The sequence below is a fragment of the Leucoraja erinacea genome, chromosome 40, assembly GCF_028641065.1.
Source record: "Leucoraja erinacea ecotype New England chromosome 40, Leri_hhj_1, whole genome shotgun sequence".
In the NCBI taxonomy this organism is placed as follows: domain Eukaryota; kingdom Metazoa; phylum Chordata; class Chondrichthyes; order Rajiformes; family Rajidae; genus Leucoraja; species Leucoraja erinaceus.
Window position 1 is genome coordinate 7,928,933 of NC_073416.1, and position 24,478 is coordinate 7,953,410.

At 43.4% G+C, this 24,478-nt stretch overlaps 1 protein-coding gene across 1 annotated transcript in view; it reads left to right on the forward strand.

Annotated features, from left to right (window-relative positions):
• The first annotated feature begins 2,704 nt into the window (after positions 1–2,704).
• LOC129714740 (unconventional myosin-Ib-like) overlaps positions 2,705–24,478 on the forward strand; it is a 39,501-nt gene continuing 17,727 nt past the window's right edge. The window contains exons 1-13 of the mRNA XM_055664543.1: positions 2,705–2,915; positions 7,397–7,531; positions 8,143–8,258; positions 9,651–9,745; positions 11,163–11,267; positions 12,636–12,682; positions 13,190–13,253; positions 18,815–18,913; positions 19,932–20,035; positions 21,883–22,030; positions 22,351–22,469; positions 23,303–23,389; positions 24,239–24,304. Of these exons, the coding sequence (XP_055520518.1) occupies positions 7,406–7,531; positions 8,143–8,258; positions 9,651–9,745; positions 11,163–11,267; positions 12,636–12,682; positions 13,190–13,253; positions 18,815–18,913; positions 19,932–20,035; positions 21,883–22,030; positions 22,351–22,469; positions 23,303–23,389; positions 24,239–24,304 (1,176 nt within the window). The 5' untranslated portion in view covers positions 2,705–2,915; positions 7,397–7,405. The remainder of the gene's footprint in view (positions 2,916–7,396; positions 7,532–8,142; positions 8,259–9,650; positions 9,746–11,162; positions 11,268–12,635; positions 12,683–13,189; positions 13,254–18,814; positions 18,914–19,931; positions 20,036–21,882; positions 22,031–22,350; positions 22,470–23,302; positions 23,390–24,238; positions 24,305–24,478) is intronic.

A 24,478-nucleotide genomic window follows, 5' to 3' on the forward strand; every position in this document is an offset into this window, starting at 1 on the left:
AATTCCAAAATTCAATTACTAGATCTAAACATCTATCCATTTCTTAAGGAAAGATGAACATTTTTAAATAGCCTAAGTGTCCAAATAACATTCACACAAGAATTCACAATAAAACATGATTTTTAAAACTCATTGACATTCATTTATAGGCCAAATGGAAGGGATTTAGTGTTCAATTGCTGTAAATTAATGGCCATTTAAATCAGCTTGCGTGTGGGATTCTGTGGAAAGCGCTGGTTTAGAACATTGCCATTGCAGTGGATTTGTAGCCCATATGCCCAGAAAGATACTGCGGGATTGAATGGACCCCCTAGTCAGCTACTCGCAACATAAAATTTTGTATAAAGGGATCTTAAGAAGTCCTTTTTAATGTAAAAATAAACAACCTACCTTGCCTTGTCCCCTACATGAGATCCGTCCCGTTGTCGGGGTTCGCGGTTTTAGAGGATGATTTTTAATCTACTATAACAATTAAATAACCCAATTTAGTTTAAAAATAGCTGCAGCGAACGAATTTCGCAGCGATTTTTCGTCAGCAACTAAGTAGGCTGAACAACATCGATTTCAACAGCCTAGAGAAAATCGCGTTTTAAACCCGCCCCCCTCTCAAAGGCGCCAAAGTCGTGCACATGGGCAGTTCAGAACTGCAGCGCCGCTGAAGGTAAGTTTTGCAACATACCTACATTGTAAGCTGTTTGTAGGGTGAAAATGAGAAGCTAGTGCGACTTGGGTGGGGGAGGGATAGAGAGAGAGGGAATGCCGGGGCTACCTGAAGTAAGAGCAATCAATTAACGATCACCCAGTCAGTTAACATTAATCAACATTAATCAGGAGAACAGTGACACAAGAAGCTGGAGTAACTCAGCGGGACAGGCAGCATCTCTGGAGAGAAGGAAGAGACAACGACTTTAAGACTTTTGCCTTCCATCACAGTGAGGAGGTGCCTGGTGAACTCACTGTGGTGGATGTTAAATTTGTGTTTATTGTGTGTTTTTGTTATTTTTATTATACGTACGACTGTAAGGCAACAAAATTTCATTCAGACCAAAAGGTCTGAATGACTATAAAGGATACTTGTCGTTTTTGGTCGAGACCCTTCTTCAGACTCAGTCTGACATGTCACCTATTCCTTCTATCCAGAGATGCTGCCTGTCCTGCTGAGTTACTCCAGTATTTTGTATCTATTTTCGGTGTAAACCAGCATCTCCAGTTCCTTCCAACAAACAGCTGTGGAAGCCAAGCCACAGTGGATATTTTTAAGGCAGAGATAGACAAATTCTTGATGAGAACGGGTGTCAAAGGTTATGGGGAGAAGGCAGGAACATTGGATTGGGAGGCAGAGATCAGCCATGATTGAATGGCGGAATGGACTCAATGGGCTGAATCGCCTAATTCTACTCCTATAACTTGTGAACTAGTCAGAGAACTAGGGTGGGGGTGGGAAGGAGAGTGAGGGAAAGCAAGGGTTGCTTGAAGTTAGAAAAATCAAAATGTAATACTGCTGGGGTGTAAGATTCCCAAGCGAAATATGAGGTGCTGTTCCTCTGATTTGTGTTGGGCCTCACTTTAACAATGGAGGAGGCACAGGACAGAAAGGCCAGAATGAGAGGGGGAGTTAAAGTGTTACACAACCGGGAGATTTTTGGGCTTTTTTTGGTTAGTTTATTATGGTCATGTGTACCAAAGTACAGTGAAAAGCTTTTTTTGTTTGTGCGCATCTGAGCTGATGCCTGCCCCTCTTACCGGTGTGTCCCTGGTGTATGTGCTGGCTTGCTGGGGTCCTCCCAAGACTAGTGAGCTCAATTTAAGATTTTTTTGTTGATGCTGCAATAAAGTTTTTTGTTTGAAAGAGTTGTATCCAGAATTAAAGCTCCTTCAACCTCCCATCAAACACTCCCAGGCAGGGACAGCACAAAACAACAATGTCCTTCATGGTGGGTAAAGCTACTGTGGTTGAGTAACCTACTTGCCTGAAGAATGGCCCCAGCTACCAGAAGTCAGACCATTGAATGCAATGGGCATATCTTTCATTGACAAAGCGTCATTCAAAAAGCCATAAGTGATAGGAGTAGAATTAGACCATTCGGCCCATCAAGTCTCTGTCGCCATTCAATCATGGCTGATCTATCTCTCCCTCCTAACCCCATTCTTCTGCCTTCTCCCCATAACCACTAACACCCGTACTAATCAATAATCTATCTCTGCCTTAAAAATATCCATCGACTTGGCCTCCACACTCTTCTGTGGCAAAGAATTCCATAGATTCACCACCCTGTGACTAAAGAAATTCCTTCTCATCTGCTTCCTAAAAGAACATCCTTTAATTCTGAGTGTGACCTCTAGTCCTAGACTCTCCCACTAGTGGAAACCTCCTCTCCACATCTACTCTATCCAAGCCTTTCACTATTCTGTATTCACCAAGTGGTTGAGTAATCGTACCAAAAAAAGACACATAGTGCTGGAGTAACTCGGCGGGTCCAGCAGCATCTCTGGAGAACAGGGAGAGATGACATTTCCGTTTGCGACCCTCCTTCAGACTCACTGGGACATTGACTGCGCTGAATCTGATTCTAAATTCACCTGTGTGCATCAGTTCATTGCAAATACAGTTGCTTTCACTACCTGGTGTGACAGAGCCATAAATGCCCTTTGGACGGTATAATTTTAGTTGGAGTTTAAATACTGCCTCCTCGGCGAGTGGCAGCGGTGACAGTGAGTATGTGGTGAAGGCGTTGTTAACTGCGGGTTCAAGAGCAGCAATTGTAACACTACCAAAATTCGACAAGAGGCAAGAGATGGTGACGGGACCCTGAGACCAGACTAAGGAGAGGCAATCACAGGGAGAGAACAACTCTCGGGCTTTCGCAAGACATCTTCAGTAGCTGCCAGGCGGAAATAAACGTGTTTCATTCAAGGTGAGAAAGATGCAACATAATTAATTCAGTTTTAGTTGTCGATACTGTAATCTGTCCCGTGAATGGGGAAGAATTCTTTCCCCACTGCTGGGTGTAAAGCTTCCCAGAGACTGGGTACTCTGTAGCAACTCCCTGCTTTGAAATGCCGTCTGAGAAAAATGTATACCCAAAAAGGAATAGCATCATTTAAATATTTAAAACAAACACCGGAAACAGTATTTTTGTCACTTTTTGGGAAGATTTTGATAAACTCTGAATGTAACTAAATGTCACTTTCAACCAAAGATTGATTCCTAGATTTAATGCTTTTCCTTTTCTGTAACTGACCCCGTGAAAGAACTCTCCCATCAGATAGACACAAAAAGCTGGAGTAACTCAGCGGGTCAGACAGCATCTCTAGAGAAAAGGAATAGGTGACATTTCAGGTCGAGACCCTCCTTCAGATCCTTTTCTTTTCTTCCAGAGATGCTGTCTGACTCGCTGAGTTACTCCAACATTTTGTGTCTATCTTCGGATAAACCAGGGCTGCCAACATTGGGTGAGAGTTGGGAGTGAGAAATTTGCGAGGGACCAAGCATCGCGACCAGGGGGGGGGGAGAGGAGGGTGCCCCCTCCCATTGGTACGGAACATTTGCATTTTTCAGCTTGAAATTGTGCAATATGGTGCATACTGTAGCGAGTCTTTTAACTTATACTTGAATGCAATATATATGCTTTAAATTGGATTGGAGCGTTTTTGAAAGGGGGGAGGCTGTACGATCACTGATCACTGGCCTTGGGGGTACCCGGTGAGGGAGTGGAGCAACCGAGTGGGGAGAGGGTGTGGAAGAAGGGTAGGAACTTTTTGAAACTTGATGTATTAAAATCATGTTTTAGTGCACTGTGGAAGTATGATTTCAATGTTTTTTGTATGAAGTATTTTTAAGAGGTAACTTTTTAAGGGGTAACTTTATCCACACAAAGGGTAATGGGTGTATGGAACAAGCTGCCAGAGGAGGTAGTTGAGGCAGGAACCATCCCAACATTTAAGAAAAAGTTAGACTGATACATGGATAGGAAAGGTTTGGAGGTATGGACCAAAAGCAGGTAGTGTAGCTGGGACATGTTGGCGGGTGTGGGCAAGTTGCACCGAAGGGCCTGTTTTCACACTGTATCACTATGACTACATTAAACCTCCACCATGCATGAATGCTTCAAAATCAAGTGATCGAATTTTATTGCCATATACTCAATCATAGAAACATAGAAAATAGTTGCAGGAATAGGCCATTCGGCCCTTCGAGCCAGCACTGCCATTCAATATGATCATGGCTATTCATCTAAAATCAGCCACTGGTTGTCCTCCAGGATGCACCGAGCCTCAGCCTGATCCATGCCGGTCACCTGGGCAAATTCGACACAGAGACTCTCTCTCTCTCCCCCCTCTCTTCCGCTCTCTCTCCTCTCACCCCCTCTCTCTCCCCTTTCCTCTCTTCTCCCTCCCCCTCTCTCTCCCCTTCCCTCTCTTCTCTCTCACTCTCTCTCTCTCCCCTCTCTTTCCCCCCTCTCTTTCTCCCTTATCTTTCCCCCCTCTCTCTCTCCCTCCCACCTTACTCCCTCCCTCTCTCTCCCTGTCCCTCTCTCTCTCTCTCTCTCCCTCTCTCTCTCTCCCCTCTCTTTCCCCCCTCTCTCCCCTCTCTTTCCCCCGCCTTCCCTCTCCCCCCTCTCTCCTCCCCTTCTCTCTCCCATTCTCTCCAACCCTCTCCTCCCTCTCCACCCCCTCTCTCTCTCTTCCCTCTTTCTTCCCTCTCACCCCTCTCTCACTTCTCCCCCCTTTTTTTTCTATATTCCTCTCTCTCCCCCCCTCTCCCTCTTCTCTCTCTCCATTCACGCCCCCTCTGTCTCTCCCCTCTCACCCCCCCCTCTCTCTCCCCACTGTCTCCCTCCCCTCTCTCTCCCTCCATCTCCCTTTGAGAGTCTGTCCCTTCGGCACAGAGACTCTCGCGGCAGCGGGCATGCTTCCGACGCCTCCGACGCCCGGGACATGCACTGTCCGGAGTGCTCCATGGCCAGAGCTGCAGCGAGCGACTCGCAGCGCCGTAAACACTCGTCCGTCCCGGCTCCCCGCATCTGTTCCCGCCGCTGGTTCTGCTCCCATTGCTCCCGCAGCCCCGGCTCTCCAACACCCGCGGACCAGGCAGTTTATCCGCGTTTTGAAATTTTCGTTGATCACAAAATTTCTCACCACTGAGCGTGAGAAATTTCTGATGAGCGTGAGTGCGTGAGAGTTTGCTTGAGGGCGTGAGTCTCACGCTCAAAGCGTGAGAATTGGCAGCCCTGGATAAACCAGCATCTGCCGTTCCTTCCTACACAACTCTACCATCAGTCTTGTTTCACCTGCTCCCCCTTCCTAGGTGTTTCATGGTTTTCCTACCTGAAAGCAAATTACTCCTATTCACTTTAATATTCATCAAGAGGTGAAGCGGCTAAGAATCACCAGCATAGTGGGCATACATGGTAGGTTGTAATCTTGCCTGCCGAGTACATGTTTGGTATACCAATGTCTGAGTAATTGTAAAATGGGAAATGACCATTTGCAACAATTACCTAAACTCTTCAGAGAAAGTTATATGGATTATGTCAAAGTGGGGCCTGATCATCCTCCTATATTCAGTATTGACACTGTTCTGTAACTCTGACTGAACAATGCTCAGATCTGCCATTACTAAATGCACAGATGCACCTCCCCCTCAACCAGGCACAGGGCGTCAGCACTGCCTGCTGCTATAAACGACTTAGGGTCCTTTCACTGGCTATTAGTGGAACAATCTAAGTTTCACAATTACTGTGTATGCAATATTTGCATCTCTATCATGGATGATAGCAGAGATAAGAGTGATACTCCAAAGATCAGACATCATAAAGATTGCATTATGAACTTCGCTTCAGCAGTGCAGATTGATTTTTTGGCAAGGATAGAAAACGTTAATGTACATCTGACAAATCACTATTTTAGTTTTACTAAATTCAGGAACAATCTTACAAGGACAATGATTAAAGATAGGAAACAAGCAGAACTGAACGTAACTGAGACACAGGAGCAGCAAGAGGCCACTCAGCCTCTTTAGCCTTTTGTGCTGTTCAATTACGTTAGAGGTCATTGTTGTTTTTGCTACCTAATTGCCATAGTTTTGTAAAATAATGATAGGGAAGATGGAACTGTTATGGAGCATGAGTTATGCGTGGAAGAGACTGCAGTAACAGATGTGTCAGAAAAAAAACCAGAGGGAATTAATCTGTGGAATTCTTTGCTACAGAAGGCTGTGGAGGCCAATTCAATGGATATTTTTAAGGCAGAAGTAGATAGATTCATGATTAGTACGGGTGCCAGGGGTTATGGGGAGAAGGCAGCAGAATGGGGTTAGGAGGGAGAGATAGATTAGTCATGATTGAATGGGCTGAATGGCCTAATTCTGCTCCTATCACTTATGACCTTATCACAGTGTACAATAGAAGAGGATGTGCAGACAGCCGAGGGCATTGTTAACTAGGTTCAAAAAATGATTGATGATCTAAAAAATAACATTCTTCATCTGCACTTTCACCTGATACATTATCTTTTCTTTTAATTGGGTGTGTCAGCAGTTCATTTGAGCTTTATTTTATGGCGCATCATAATTCCTGGCTGGATAAGGCTGACTCATTGAAGGTGCACAGGTTTAGGGTTTAATTCTGCCATTTGTGGGAATGACTGTGCCGAACTTAATGCCAAGAGAAACTAACCTCATCTGCCTACATGTGAACCAGCATATCATGCACCAATCTGAAAGCCTCTTAAACCCCACGGCCAAAGCTGCCTCCACCACCCCTGATAGCGCATTCCAGGCTTGTCCTGCATATCTTTAAACGTTTCCGCTCTCACATTAAAACTTTGCCCTCTAGTCTTTGACATTTCCACTCCGGGGAAAAAGGTTCTGACTGTCGACCCTATCTGAACTGCTGAGTTCCTCCTGCATTTTGTGTTAAAACCAGTAAAGATTCCAAGTCAGATGTAAATGTCACTCCCTATTAATGATATTGATGATCACTATTTTGTAGGCAATTGTCTCAACCCCATCATGCTTAGATCATACCATTCCAGCCAAATCTACCTCTCTGCTGGGTACGGTTCTTGGCCATTTACCTGACCCCAACACATCCGGTAAGGATGGGAACATATTACGGGGAAAACGAGTGCAATGCAACCAAAATGTATGCTTGCTCTAACGCAATTCTACCCAACAGCAATTCTCTGCAGAGAGAGTGAAAGGCAATGTAGGTGACCTGAAGAATTCTAGTGGCAACCAGAGAGAGGTGTACTTTAAAACAGAGGTGGGGACAACCACACAGGACAAAGACTACATTCATATCTGGAGCAGTTGCCTGTGATGCAAACAATTTTATTATTTTAAATACAATTGGATGGATTCATTAATTTTTATCATTTTAATGTTTTTTCTCAGCAAGCAACCATGAATAAGAAATCATCATACTTGGACAATGAGGTCGGGGTGGGTGACCTGGTGCTATTGGAGCCTCTCACCGATGAGTCTCTACTTTCAAATCTCAAGGAAAGATTCAGCAAAAGTGAGATCTATGTAAGTACAGTGAGAGGGAAGACTCCTGTGTGATAGTTTTCACCTTCAATTGAGATTATCTGATATAACAGGGAACAGATACACTGTTCAGATGTGACACTTTTGGCTCCCCTGCAATTTCCTGATGAAACCGGCGCCTCTAAAGGTTGGCTGCTCAGTCAGTTCTCTGTGGGACAATGAGTGTTTTGTTTGATAGTCCACTGTTGGGAAATTCAGTAGTTCATGAGGCATGCCTCTTGGACATGAGGCCCTGATGCTGCCTCGTGCATGTGTCTTTGGGAATTAGGTGGTATTTGTCCAAAATATGCACCAACCTTGCAGTGGATGAACAGGAAATAGTCTAATGTCATCCTCCTGGTACAACTATCCTCTGCATACTACACGGTTGATTGCAGAGCCTGATACACGTACTTGGTGGTTTCTTCCAGTAATGTTTGCTGTGTACATGCTGCGTAATGTACAGTGGATGACAGTGAGCAGGTGGGTTAGTTGCTGTGGTCTCTACACAGAGACCATTTTGTGCATGTGGCCTTCTCATCAGGGTGAAGAGGCAAGCAGAGAAACTTAGAATGGTATGTGCAAGATGCTGATGGATTCTTGTCATTTCACAGACCTACATTGGGAGTGTTGTTATTTCAATCAATCCCTACAAGACGCTTCCTATCTATGGCCAGGACAAAATCAACGAGTACCGTAACTCTAACTTTTACGAGTTGAGTCCTCACATGTAAGTAAAGGCAGCAACAGCACGCCCTTTCCCCCCAAATTGAATTGGAGCAATTGCTTTAATCCTCTGTCAATCAAACCTGGTGAGTAATTGCTGTAAGTGATTGATTGATTTTATCCCCCTAATTTGTATGTGACTGTCCTTTACTCGCTGCATTTTTCTCTAGAAGTTATGTGTAGGTAACAATTGCCGAATGGTTTGGGAAGCATTTGGCTGCTTCATTGCAATTGGATTTCTCTGGACAGATGAGCACAAATGGACTGAATGGCCGATGTCATCTGTACTAACCTTGTGAAATCATCACAGCACAGAATTCTAGATTCACCTGATCGTTTGTAGTTAATGGCTATCAGGGCCGTTGCTGTATGCTCGAACTATGTTTTTATTGTGTCGATTCTGGGATCCTTCCCGGTGCTTTGGTGTTTCAAAACTATATCCATTTTTTGGGGGGAACGTATAAACTTTGAAAGTAGACAGCTGAAAAACAAGTGCATACGTAATGAAGAAATGTGAGCAGCATAGAAACATAGAAATTAGGTGCAGGAGTAGGCCATTCGGCCCTTCGAGCCTGCACCGCCATTCAATATGATCATGGCTGATCATCCAACTCAGTATCCCGTACCTGCCTTCTCTCCATACCCTCTGATCCCCTTAGCCACAAGGGCCACATCTAACTCCCTCTTAAATATAGCCAATGAGCAGGAAAGATTTTATGCAATATGTTGCTTAAGAAGGAACTGCAGATGCTGGAAAATCAAAGGTAGACAAAAGTGCTGGAGAAACTCAGCGGGTGCAGCAGCATCTATGGGGCGAAGGAAATAGGCAACATTTCGGCCCGAAACGTTGCCTATTTCCTTCGCTCCATAGATGCTGCTGCACCCGCTGAGTTTCTCTAGCACTTTTGTCAACCTTATGCAATACGTTTACAGCAGAAATCGAAAGGGGAAGCTCTCCTTTCATCTTTTAGTTATTTGAACATATTAACTGATAAGATTAATAGATTGTACATCACACCATACAAGCGTAACATCTATGGCAGACATTTTGTAAAGTACAGCTAGTCAGGAGCCTTTGTACAACCTTTTCCCCTCCTTTTAGTTTAGTTTAAGGATACAGTGTGGAAGCAGGCCCTTCGGCCCACCGAGTCCATGCCGACCAGTGATCACGTGTTCACTAATTCTATCTGACACTCTAGGGACAATTTACAGAAACCTATAAACCTGCACGTCTTTGGAATGTGAGAGGAAACCAGAGTACCTGGAGAAATTTGTTTCTGGAAATTAAACACTCTCTTTAACAAAATATTAAGATGCCCCAGATGACGGCAAGGAAAATGTCACAGAAATATAGCAAACTCAAAGCCACTAATCAACTCCTCGTTTCTCCATGCAGCTATGCCATTGCTGACGAGGCATACAGATCACTCCGAGACAGAAACATGGACCAATGTGTTCTCATCACCGGGGAGAGTGGCTCGGGAAAAACAGGTATCGTATCTTGGGTCACAGCCGATGAGGCCGGCTATTAACTAATTCTGGAGAGTATCTTCCATAAGGCTTTCTCCCAGGAGCCACCTAAAGTCAAATAGAATGTGCAACAATGTAATGTGTGGGTGTGATTCAAACCCTGAATGTGGAATTTCGACCGAGAGACGACTCTGGACCAGTTGCTGAGTGATTATCAGCAGCTAAACTAAGATTGCACCAGATGGATTGTCCTGTAGGAGCAATTTAGTCTTGTTTAATGCACTGCTGTCAAGGTCAGCAGATGTTGCAATTGGAAACTGAGAAACCAATGCACCTTTTACATTCTTGGAGCATTTAATCCTGCAATAAACAAATAAAACCATTAACTTTGTTTGTAATATAGATTTCCTACCGCTAGAAAGCAAAGGTCATTATGTGGTAAATGTGCCATCAAATGGCTAGAGTTGGTGTAACATTAAAAAGAGAAAGCTAGTGAATTCTGAAATAGCATCAAACACAACATGTCAGACAGCACCTGGGGAAAACAATGACCAGTTAACCTGAAGTATCTACCTATCCTTATCCAAATCCCAAATAACATACTTTTTAGTCAGAATATTTATTTCCACAGTTCCCAGCCCATGAGAAGTGTGTGCGTGCGGGCGTTTCTATGGCAGGAAGCGGGTGGAGTTAAAGTCTGTTCCCGTCTTTCGAATGAGACATTAGGCAACCCCTGGTTGTGGCTGTTCAAGTTATGGAAATTCTCCCCTACAGAATTTGCAAATCGCTGCCCAAAATAGATATATTCATTCTCATGGAATCTTTTTTTCAACTCGCATTACCTGATGCATGGGTGGGCAGCGAGGCTTCACGTTATGGAAAATTGTGATATGGCCCGTCTGCCTGATACACAACCTCCTTAATAAGGTGGGGTTGTCTGTACTAGAGAAGGCCTGCACAGAGAAGGCCAATTGACCCATTGAAGTCATGTCGATTAAACAGGTTCCATTTATTTTTATTGATATCTCTAACGTGATATGTGTTACTCAACCAACATCACGATAACCTTGTCCCTAATTCTGCTAGATTGTTATTGCATTTTTATCCTGGTTAGGGCAGCAATGGAGGCCCCATTTATCCTGTGGCAGCTTCACTGCATTGTTTCCCCAAAAGTGAATCTCTCAGAAAAGAAATCTTCCCAGTCGAAGCTGAATAAACCTTGCCTTCCATGCCATGGAATGCGCTGCTATTTATTTGATGATACCAGGAACCCCAGGTAAATCCACCTCTGGTTGAGAGGATTTAGGAGCAAAAGGAATTCCGAATTCCTCATTTCTCACCTGCCTTCATAGAAGATAGTATGATGATAGAATGGAACTACAAACCTGGTGGAGAGGAATGCTAAGGTAAAATATATCTTTGTTTTTTCTACCCACAGAGGCCAGTAAACTTGTCATGTCATATATTGCTGCAGTTTGTGGCAAAGGAGAAGAGGTCAATCAGGTCAAGGAGCAGCTTCTGCAATCAAATCCCATACTGGAAGGTCAGGCACACCCACATGTATCAGCTCTTCACTAAAATGTGTTCTTTCCATGACCTGTCCTGACATTGCTAAATCTCACCATGGTGTGTGTTCCATCGCAATCTATAAACTAGAAATCTGAAATACCAGAAAATGCTGGAAATACTCCACAAGTTGGGCAGTGTCTGTGGAGAGAGAAACACTTTCAACTTTAAACTCTGATGCTGTTTGACTTCCTGAGTATTGCCAGTTCTTTCTATTTTTATTATGGATTTTCTCCACTGCTTTCAGTTTGAACATAATAGGCTAAGTGGCTTCCTGTGCTGTAACTTGGGTGATTCTGTGATGACTCACCCTCTCTTCATATGAAAGCCTTGATTTTGTGTCTTGACAGTGTAATCTATGATAGGGGCTCGATTACCAAGACTGATGCTGTCTTTGCCTGACATCCTCTCCGGTTATAGGAGTGCTTGGTTAGTCATCAGGAGCAAGGATCCTGGCTGCTTTTGTTTCCTTCTCCCTTTCCCTAACCCAGGGGGTGCTGTGGCTAGTTGCAGCATCCCAGCAACTGTCAGAGCTAAAGAAGGACAACACAACACAGAGCCCAGATAGAAAGAACCTGGTATCCACCTTGTCTGAAATGAATCAAGGCACAAAGGGAAGATCAGACCTTTATTTAAATTGACTCCATAAGTTCTAAAGAGAACACTACAAATCTAAATCAGGTCCAACTTGGGGTGAAATTGTTTTGTGAAACACTGCATTGTTTCCCCAAAAGTGAATCTCTCAGAAAAGAAATCTTCCCAGTCGAAGCTGGATAAACCTTGCCTTCTCCCGTGCCATGGAATTTGCCGCTATTTATTTGATGATACCAGGAAGCCCAGATAAATCTACCTCTGGTTGAGAGGATTTAGATGCAAGAGGAATCCTGGATTCCTCATTTCTCACCTGCCTTCACAGAAGATAGTGTGTAACTAGTTTTTGGTAGAGACTAAAACATTTGTCAATCATTATATCAATGTCTGGCATGATATATGCCTGGCACTTTACTTCCCTTGCCTATGCCCAGTTTGTTACTATTAGACCTTGGACGATAAAATGATCAATCTGCACAAATCCATGTGGCTGATTTTCAATAGTCCAATTTGAAATTCCATATGGGAAAGCAAATGGAACATGCAGCCCGCTGATCATTGACTCATTTCCACACCCATGCCAGTGTAACTCTTTAATCTAGAGCTGCCAGCCTCCAATCAGTAACATCAACGATGTCTGGGATGCAGTGGGAGAGTGAAGACTATTAGCTGTGTCACCTCTTGCCTTGTATTATTGTTGATCGCTTCCCATGGAGCCAGTCCTGATTGTGCTTTTTTTTCTTTCTTTTCACAGCTTTTGGGAACGCCAAGACCATACGGAATGATAACTCCTCCAGATTTGTACGTATTATTGTGGCCCTGTTAGCTAATGTGTAAACATGAGGGAAGGGAAATGAGGCCAGGTAGGGATGCATTTTGGGTATGGAGAGAATTAGTTGGGTTAATAAAACATTTTAAGTCTCGTACTTTGCAGTTCCACCCAAGGGCCACATATTTTGTTCTCTGTATAAAGGACAATTTGTGGCCAGTTTGCGCCTGTCTCCCGGCATCATTGAGCAGCTGGACGGCATCTCCCAGCAAGGCATCTGTGAGAAGGTGACTGGATGGGGACTGTAGCTGCTCATCACAAAGAGGTCATGGCTGGGGGAGTGGGATGGGGTGAACAGCAGGCATCTCGCTAGACTGCATGCAACACCCTCCCAGGCATATTGGTGGGGGACAGGTTTAGGGTAGAGGCTATTATTTATATTGAGTTGTGGCTTTCTTTACATTTTTATGGGTATCAATAACAAACTAAGTGTTTTCTTGCATTTGTATTTTTCATTAATTGAATTTCTGTGTGTTCAGGGAAAATACATGGACATTGAATTTGACTTCAAGGGCGATCCATTGGGTGGAGTCATCAGTAACTGTAAGTGCTGGTCTTGATAATGGAGTCATCTCGTTTCTCAATAATCCTGGATTTGGCCTCCTGAACACCTCCGCTCAGTCCGTCTTAACTTACCTGATCTCCCGGTTGCTCAGCACTTCAACTCCCCCTCCCATTCCGAATCTGACCTTTCTGTCCTGGGCCTCCTCCATTGTCAGAGTGAGGCACAGCACAAATTGGAAGAACAGCGCCTCATATTTAGCTTGGGCAGCTTACACCCCAGTGGTATAAACATTGACTTCTCTAACTTCAAATAGCCCTTGCTTTCCCTCTCTCTCTCTCCATCCCTCCCCCCTTCCCAATTCTCCCACCAGTCTTACTGTCTCCAACTGCATTCAATCTTTGTCCCGCCCGCTCCTCTGACGCCAGTCTGAAGAAGGGTCTCAACCCGAAACATCACCCATTCCTTCTCTCCAGAGATGCTGCCTGTTCTGCTGAGTTACTCCAGCATTTTGTGTCTACCTTTGATTGAAACCAGCATCTGCTGTTCTTGCCTACACAAGCTGCCTCAGCTCCCTGTTTACCTCTGGAACAGAGACCTGGGACAGCAACTAGCAGAGAAGAGAAGATGTTGACTAGTCATCTGGGCACAATCAGCCAGTAACAGGAACCAAACAGTGACAATGGACGAACATCTGGCAACAAGCAGCGAAAAAGCAGACAACTAGCAGCTGGGGAACAAACTGCAAAGAGGAAATAGCCAACAGTCGGCTGCAAACAAACAGCAGATATCAAACAACTAACTGGCAGTAATATTCAACAAACAGTTTACAGCGTGTGGTCATAATAGGAAACGTCTGGCAACAAACTCAGCAGCAAATATTGAACAACTGGCAGCATCAGTCAGCTCAGAGCTGGCAGAAAATAGTCAACAAATACCAAAGCTGGCAGCATGCAGCCAGCAAGCAACTGGGAAAATACAATCCACATTCGGCTGGCAGCATCGATAAACATGCAAGCAGCAGTCAGCAATGGCAAGCAGCTGGCAACAAAGTCCGCAAACAGCTGGCAATGCAGCAGATTGCCTGCAGCATATATATGCAGCATGTGCAGCAAGGAAACCATCAGCTGACAAGACAATCAGCAAACTGTTGGTAAAGCAACAAACAGCTGGCAAATAGAAAATAGCTGGCAGTGTATTGTGCAAATTGTTGGCAAAATAGCAAACATCTGGCAGCAAAGCCAAAAAAAGTCCAATAGCTGGTAGCGATTCAACAAATGGATGGCAGGGCAGCAAACAGCTGGATAGGAGCTGTTGTCAAATAGCAGAGCAATAACAAAGTCTGCAAACAGCTGGCAGCAGACTTGGTAAACAGCAACCGGTGGGAATAGTCAGCAAACAGTTGGCTGTAAAATGGCTGCCATAAAAACAACATAACATTTAACAACAACAAGGTGTACTATAACCACATTTAAAAGATATTTGGACAGGGACAGCGATAGGAAAGGTTTAGAGGGAGATGGACCATAATTGGCAACAACAACATATCTTTCTGGTCAGTGCGTCACAGAACAGGGCCTCTGTTATGTGGCAGAATCATTATAGTCTGACTGGAGCAAAAAAAGAAGACACTTCATAGAAACACAGAAACATAGAAACATAGAAAATAGGTGCAGGAGTAGGCCATTCGGCCCTTCGAGCCTGCACCACCATTCAATGTGATCATGGCTGATCATTCAACTCAGTATCCCATCCCTGCCTTCTCTCCATACCCCCTGATCCCTTTAGCCACAAGGGCCACATCTAACTCCCTCTTAAATATAGCTAATGAACTGGCCTCAACTACCTTCTGTGGCAGAGAATTCCACAGATTCACCACTCTCTGTGTAAAAAATGATTTTCTCATCTCGGTCCTAAAAGACTTCCCTCTTATCCTAAAACTGTGACCCCTTGTCCTGGACTTTCCCAACATCGGGAACAATCTTCCTGCATCTAGCCTGTCCAACCCCTTAAGAATTTTGTACGTTTCTATAAGATCCCCCCTCAATCATCTAAATTCTAGCGAGTACAAGCCGAGTCTATCCAGTCTTTCTTCATATGAAAGTCCTGACATCCCAGGAATCAGTCTGGTGAACCTTCTCTGTGCTCCCTCTATGGCAAGAATGTCTTTCCTCAGATTAGGAGACCAAAACTGTACTCAATACTCCAGGTGTGGTCTCAACTGGAGTATTGCGTAGTCTACCCAAACTAGATTGGATTGGCAGTAAAGGTCACCTGTATCGCTACTATACCAGGTCTGTGGCCGTGCAGCCCAAAATCTGAAGCGGCTGTGGACGGTGGGGGTGCTTGCAAAACAATTAGTGTTTACAGATTCAAAATAGAAGCGTTACAACATTGATTCCATCCCAGCTTTCTGTTGATCAATCCCGTCGCTCACATCCCTGCAAGGTATTCTTTCTCCACTGCCTATCCCTTTTCAAGGAGATGCAAAGGAACTGGGTTACAGAAAGAAACCACACAAAAGGCTTCAGCACTTTGTGTTTTCTTCCTTTTTAACGGCCAGATTAACTGTTTCCACCAGCCCTTCAGACAGTGAGTTCCAGATCATCACCACCCTGCACAAAACAAAAGGCCTTGCAAACTTCCTGTACCCTTTGCCCTTCACTTTTTTCCTTCGACATTAATCCTTAGTTTTGGCAGAAAACCCTCAGCTGCTGTTTCCGTAGGAGGTCTGTGATCCGATCCCAGATTTCAAACTCTGGGAGACCACGTATTGCATGATTTCATCCAATTTCCCAAGAAAGAAAAAGAGTGGCCTTAAAATTCCAAGCAGCTTCAAGTGGGAGAAAGGCCTGCCTAACCAATTATCTTTTGCATGACCTCGTGCCCCAAGTGCAAAATCTTATAACATGATGGTTTTCACGCTGCCTCGGAAAAGTACCCAACATAATTAAAGACTTGTCCCACCCAGGTCATTCCTCCTTCTCCCTGCTCTCATCTGGCAGAAGCTTGAAAGCACATACCACCAAACTTGGGGACAGCTTCTTCCCCTCTGTTATCAGGCTTCTGAACAGTCCTTCCAAGTGCTAGGGTAGGTCCCATTCACCTTTACCCCATTGAGGACATTGGACTTTGTCTATGGAACTGGTGGACTACAATGCTGAGAACTATATTCTGCACTCTGTATCTTCCCATTTGCTCTTTCTATTGTACTTGAGTTTGACTTCATTGCATTCATGTCTAGTAGATCTGATCTGTTTGGATAGCATGCAAAGCAAAACTATTCACTGCACCTGAGTACACATGACAATAACAAACCTAAACGTAAATCCAAGGTATTCTATGTCAAAGATTGAACAGCCTGAAGAGTAGGGAGCACAGAGGCTTATTTTGAGTGGCAAGCAGTGAATGCTGTGGCACTATTAGTTTCAATTTGCATCCTCAATGATGGTATTAAACTTGTAGAGGAAAGACGTGCAAGGCAATACAAAATTAGTTAGATTGGATACCCAGAACTGCTATATTAATCTCAATATAGATATGTGTAATCTATATTGTGGAAAAATCTGGATGGCAGGTTGGTTAATGTACATGGAGTACCTCTCAAAGTCCACCAATGATCATCAACAGGAATTAGTTTGGGATTTGCAGATAAACAAGGATTGTTTCCACCCGATTTGATTCTTGGACCTCAAACTTGAGTATTAGTCTCTCTTCCCAAACTTTCCTTGACGTGGCTCTATTGTGGAAAAATGGGTTCTTTCCCAGTAGGGTAAGAAGAACTATTTAGTTTCCATAACAGGAAAGATCTGCGTTTATATAATACCTTTCACAACTTTCAGATGTTGCAAAGCACTTTGCAGCCACTAAAGTACTTTGCTGAGGTATAGTTACTGTTGTAATGTGTTTACAAGTTATATATATATATATGACAATATTTCTGATGTATTCTTTCTAATTATATCCATGATTTTGCAAAATGAAAATACAATTTTCATGAACTGATTCAAAATACAGCTTCACATCGGGACCATATCTCTCCTTAATGCGGTCTCCTCTCATTAGAGTGCCCATGACTCTAAGATCTTGAGCCTTGAATTGATTACCAATTGTTGTTGCTACCAGAGAACATAAAATAGTGGAATTTAAAAAAATTGAATTCATCTCATCTATGTAACCTTGATTTCACGGTTCTTGGTCATGGACCCTCACTGTTATTGAAGCAAGATTCATACAGGACTGCGATGTGAAAATTAAAATGGGTCCTTGTATACAAGCTTCTGTTTAAGAAGGAACTGCAGATGCTGGAAAATCGAAGGTAGACAAAAGTGCTGGAGAAACTCAGCAGGTGCAGCAGCATCTATGGAGCGAAGGAAATAGGTAACGTTTCGACCTGAAACGTTGCCTATTTCCTTCGCTCCATAGATGTTGCTGCACCCACTGAGTTTCTCCAGCACTTTTGTCTACCTCCAAGCTTCTGTGTTCTTTCAGATTCAGATTCAGATTCAGATTCAATTTTAATTGTCATTGTCAGTGTACAGTACAGAGACAACGAAATGCATTTAGCATCTCCCTGGAAGAGCGACATAGCAAATGATTTGAATAAATAATAATAAGTGTCCGGGGGGGGTGGTGATTGGCAGTCACCGAGGTACGTTGTTGAGTAGAGTGACAGCCGCCGGGAAGAAGCTGTTCCTCGACCTGCTGGTTCGGCAACGGAGAGACCTGTAGCGCCTCCCGGATGGTAGGAGGGTAAACAGTCCATGGTTGGGGTGAGAGCAGTCCTTGGCTAATACAGCTAATAGCGGCTTATATTAGCAGAGGAATTAAAAAAAAGACACAAGACCACATTAGAAGGCTTCATTTTGTTCCCCCAATATTATGGGACAGTGTGCAACGAGACGGTGTGGAAAAATGTATTTCCACTCACAAAGCGGGGATTCGCATTTCCCAGTCAGGGTTAAGGCTGTTGGTTGGGCAGAACAACGGGATATTTTAGCTCACTAACCTTGGGTCAGTCAGTTCTCCCCTGATACAGCACCAGATAAAATGGCATCACTATTTTTACACTCATGATCCACTCATTAGTTTCATTCATTCATTCTATGCTCGCAGCAAACTAATTATTCCAATAATATAACAAGTGAGGGGGACAAATATATTTAAAAGATGTTCATGAAGATAGTCTAGGATCACCAGACGACAGGGAAGGACTCAAGTGGGGTAGCTGTTGTAGAGCAATTCATGAACACTACCCAAGTGGTGGGGGGTTGTTTTGTGTTGGAATATTGTAGGAATAGATCTCCATATCCTCTGAGATCAGTCCTTTAGAACTATAAACACTGAGTCTTTGTGGAGAGATGAGCTAAGACTGTCAAAATGTTTTCTGGTTTCTTTCGTCAATGCCTACTATGTTCTGTTGTGCTGAAGCAAGGCAAGAATTTCATTGTCATATCAGGGACACATGACAATAAACTCACTTGAACTTGAACTAGTGGGTCTCATTTAATTTTGAATATTGTGAATTTAAACAGTGCAAATGCACAAGGTGAGTAAAACCAATCATGATTTGTTTTGAATTTTGATGGCTTGGGTGTTTCAGATCTCCTGGAGAAGTCTCGTGTTGTCAAGCATCTGAAAGGGGAGAGAAATTTCCACATCTTCTACCAGCTGTTGGCAGGGGGCTCACCTGAGCTGCTGGGTGAGTGTTACTAACCTGTCTCCTGTTCTCACAACGCACATCCTGTTTCAGTGATGGGCCGTCTCCTCCTCAACCTCGCCTAGATGATTTGGGGACCGGGTAATGTCCTTCCATCCTGAAAGCAGTAAGTCAAGATACAAGATACATTTATTTGTCACATGTATCAATTGGTACAGTGAAATGTGTGGTGGCCAGACCTGTAGCCTGGGGCAACACAAATTCCACAGGTGCCCACATCCCTCCAGTACCTCATTTACACAGCGTGTGGCCAATACATCAGATGCCTACATCCTAAGGATTAGTACAAATAAATGTTGCCTCTTGCCTCTTGCCTTGTTGATCTTTCTCCTCATATTCCTGCAATCATTGGTTTTGCTGGATGACTCCCTTGCCTCTATAGTTAAGATTGAAACTATGTGGGGATTTTTGAATATTACCATACTATGTTTTTAGAAACATAGACAATAGGTGCAGGAGTAGAGGCCATTCGGCCCTTCGAGCCAGCACCGCCATTCAATATGATCATGGCTGATCTTCCAACTCAGTATCCTGTACCTGCCTTCTCTCCATACCCCCTGATCCCTTTAGCCACAAGGGCCACATCTAACTCCATATAACCATATAACCATATAACAATTACAGCACGGAAACAGGCCATCTCGACCCTTCTAGTCCGTGCCGAACACATATTCTCCCCTAGTCCCATATACCTGCGCTCAGACCATAACCTTCCATTCCCTTCCCGTCCATATAACTATCCAATTTATTTTTAAATGATAAAAACGAACCTGCCTCCACCACCTTCACTGGAAGCTCATTCCACACAGCCACCACTCTCTGAACACAACTCCCTCTTAAATATAGCCAATACTTTCTGTGGCAGAGAATTCCACAGATTCACCACTCTGCATTACATACATGAAACGCTTTTGTTCCAATAAACATTTTCCTTTTTTTCCCACTCATAAATATACTAATAGTTGCAGAGGGAGTCATTCACTACACCTTCCCTCCACAGAGCATCTTAATGTGCTGAGGGACTACAATAAATACGTTTACCTGACCTCGGACAAATCTACCCTGAATGGAGTCGACGATGCTGCCAACTTCGACACGGTGAAAGTAAGTGTTTAGAAGGGGAACAATGGATTTAATATACCTGGGATCTTTGGATTGTATACAAGGTCTGCACCCCATATACAGAGACTATACACAGGTTTGCCAGATTGTTTGAGGAGTATGCAGGCCACTCACAGGACGTGTGGACCAGGAGCAGATTTCTAGTTATGAAATTGGACTTCAGACTCCTGTTCTTAGTTAAAATGCAAAGATGACACCCCCAACCTTTCCTATTTGTACCTGTAATTCTGTCAATTATTGTTGCTTGTTTGTTGCAATGACATTGAGTGAGCAGGGTGGCTAATATTCTTACTGGCCTTGGATGTTGACAACTGATTTTCCTTTGGATTTTTCCATGTTCCATCTGTCTTTACCAGGGAAGAAGATGTAGTCAAAATCATAGTAAGATGGGAGCTAATTGAGACAGACTAAATATTTGATAAAGGAGAATAAGTAGAAAGCTAGCCTGAACGTAACAAATCACCTGGTCTAGATGCACAGACATACACAAAAAGCTGGAGTAACTCAGCGGGACAGGCAGCATTTCTAGAGAGAAGGAATGGGTGACGTTTCGGGTCGAGACCTTTCTGTGCTCTGAGGGAAATAATGATCAATATTGCAGAAGTTTTGGCCATAAACGTCCAATCTTTAAATACTGAGGTGTGTGTGGAAACTTGCTCTGCGCAAATTAGCTGCAGCTTTTTGCATAAATGCAGCAAATGCAGATTAAAATGACAAAACTGGCTCTGAGGCACATTCAGCTGCTCACTGGACGCAAAAGGTGCACTTTGATTGCAGATTCATTGTATATTCTTTGTGAATGTAAATACCATTTGTACAATAGCTTCATGATATATGTGAATGTATATTGTTTGGATAATAAAAAACACAATAAAAAAAGAGTGGTCTGATGCACAGTCTTAAATCTGAATTTATCATTCATCTGAACCAGGTTTGGATGACCTGGGGTTGCGATGATGGACCTCCAATAGCCACAACCTACCTTGATTGCAACCATTGGAGTATTTGCCCTTTGATGACAATTGACCAGTTTTACTAAGACTCTCTTTGCTATGGTATCATTATGGACATGTACATCTTCCACAATAGACTTATCCTTCATGTTGCTTCAACCAGTACCTGCCACAGACCAAATCTGAAGGGCATGTCCTTCGGGGCTCGGCCATTTTGTGCTACCAAGCCACTCTTGATAATGGCTTCCATCCAGAGTTCACTCTGTGCCCATGCCAGCTTTTCCTGGTTTAGATACTGGTCCTCGGAGGTTTGTGAGAAGGACCTGCGAAGTTGCCTGGGCTGGAGCGTCATTGCAGGGTCTACATTTGATGCCTAGGTTGCTGCAGCATGACACAGCTGAGGTAGTACAGCTCAAAATAATGGCAGATGCTGGAAATCTAAAGTATAAAAGCAGAAGATACTGGAAACATTTAGCAAATAAGGGCGCATCTGTGGGAAGAGAAACAGAGTTATTGTGTCAGATTGAAGACCCAGGTTGGAAGGGTATTGTGTCTGGTAAGCCATCTCAAGGAGTGTTTGAGTCAGCCACATTGACGCAGGTTTGGAGTTGCATATAAGCCTCTCCAAGTCTGACCTATATGGCCTATATGATAGTCTCAATGAAACAGATTGGTTTTTAACTTTTCCTTTTAAGTTCCTGCATAAATAACTTCCACATTTGCCATGGTTGGATTGGAACTTGGACCTCTGGATTGATAGTCCAGGCTCGAGTTTGCTAATTGAGTCATTTTACCTCGGTGTCAGGACCATACTCCAAACATCCTAACATTAGAGAAAAGAGTTCATCCATATTTACTGCATTGGTTGTATTACAGACTGCAATGAACATCATTGGATTCGACAAGTCTGAAATGGACTCTATATGGGAGACTGTGGCTGTCGTACTTAAACTCTGCAACATCACGCTGAAGTCGGAACCTCAGTCAAGTGGGACAGATCAGTGCTACATTGATGATAGCAAAGGTAAGTATTCTCCAAGTGAACTAAAAAAGTAGCAGAGTGATTCAAATATCATTGGGAAACTTTGGTTTCAAACCCAGATGACAACTACAAAATGTAATAAAGAGGATATACTTTATCTCAAACAGCCTGGAATATAAGTGTGAGGCAATTATACTGTGGGTGTGTAGAGCTCTGTTAAAATGGCATCTCGAGCATTATGTTCAGTTCTCTGCACTTGGTTCAGGAAAGATGACTCAGTGCTTTTTAGGGAATCATTCACCAGAATAATACTGGGTTCAAACACTGGGGTATAAACTGTGTGTTTCTCCTCTTGTCTCCAGGACTGAGAGAAGTCTGCAGTTTGATTGGCCTTGATGAGTCTATTCTAGAACAAGCACTGTGCACTCGCACTGTACAAGTCAAGAGGGAGAAAGTGAAGACGACATTGACAGCTGCTCAGGTAAAGTATAAAAGCTGTTAATGTAGATGTACAGTTGTGACTGACGAATGGAGATATACAGTGAGCAACTGATACCTGGGGGTAAGTTGTTCCTTGAGTTTATTGTCCCGTGTACCGAGGTCCAGTGAAGAGCTTTTGTTGCGTGCTATCCAGTCAGCAGAAAGACAATACACGATTACAATCGAGCCGTCCACAGTGTACAGATACATGATACGGGAATAATGTTTAGATAAAGCCAGCAAAGTCTGATCAAGGATAGTCCGAGGGTCTCATGTTGTGGTAGGATGATTCAGTTAAGAGTTATTTTTTACTCAGGAGTGATTTTGTACAGTATTAGATCGTCAGTAATAACTGAATAATTGTAGAGGTAATAAATACGAGAATGAATGGTACATAGAGTATTTGATACCTGGATGTAGGTGGTGGAGAGTGTTTGACAGTATGTTCTGCAACAAAAGCTTTTCACTGTACCTCGGTACACGTGACAATCATCTAAAGCAATAAATGGTTGTGACTGGGTTGTACAGAGTCATGGATTTTGCTGTAATGGTTTGAACGGACCTGAAACAACTTTAAGCTCATTTCTTTTAGACTCTTTCCAGAGGTTCACCCCTTTCCTCTGCATAATGATGAAAGCCAAAGTTTGAAGGTGAAACACCGGTCTCTTATGTATTTAATGCTGTCCCCCACCCTGCCTCACCCAACCATGTACATTTCAAAGCTATCCATAGGAATTTCTTTTGACGTATCCACAGTTACTGAGCTGCTACTCATGGTGATAGAATAAATAGCACACAACAATGTAACAATGCAGGTGTCATTTCTTCGCACAGGGTTTCTATGCACGTGATGCTTTGGCAAAAAACCTCTATGACCGCCTGTTCAACTGGTTGGTGAACCGAATCAACGAAAGCATTCAGGTAATACAGCACAGAGGGCATTCTTCAGGAATCATATTGGGAATCAAATATTTCAAATGTCTTTGTTACTATACCACTAGATTCAATGGTCCCTTAAGCTGCTGGCATATTATAGAGAAAATAGATGTAACAAATTTGGGAAAATAGAGCAAAATTATTCCAGATATTAGGATCTGTAAGAATGAATGAAGGAAATAACTTGGCTATGACTGGCTCTTGAATTGGTTGAGAGAATTCCTGCATTGCCCAATCCGTTACTGGGCAATATAAACTGGAGGAACCATCAAGTAGTGATTATTGACCTCAGCAAGTGGGGTTCGGGAAGAATTGATCACGCCTGGTGGATTTTCAATGAAAACAACCTCCTCCCACCACAACACCAAACTGGAAAGCCCATTTGTACACAGACATTAATTGAGATGTAGAAAACAGGAACTGCAGATGCTGGTTTACAAAAGAAGATACAAAGTGTCGGGGTAACTTAGCATGAGCTGCATTGCAGGAGAACATGGATAGGCAACATTTGGGTCAGGACCCATCTCCAGAGTCTGAAGAAGGTCCTGACCCAAAACGTCGCCTATCCATGTTCTTCTTTAATTGAGGTTGTTATCTGGCTGTGATGCCTCTCACAGGTAATAGACTGTCACTTCATTGTCTAGCGTCACATGGTTTTTGCTGGGTATGTGAATGGTGTTGGTGCCTGTGGAACCTTGCTCCAGTGCAAGGTGTTGTCTTTGGGAGAGGAGGGGACAAGTCTAGGTGCTGGACGTCTGAACATTACAGAAGAGCCTAATAAGATGTCTCTTAAACAAGTTTATAGCAAACTAACACAACTTGCACTTGTTCAAGGTTAAAGGCAAAGTACAGAAGAAGGTGATGGGAGTGTTGGATATTTACGGATTTGAGATTTTTGAGGTAGGTTTGCATTACAATTCTTCCTATAAAAACGGTCCCACTGTGAGGACAGGGAAGCTGTGCATGATTACAATGCATCTCATGGGAATTAAGATAGAAGGCCAACACTGCAAGGAGCAACATAGTTTTACGTCTGAAGAAGGGTTTCGACCCGAAACGTTGCCTGTTTCCTTC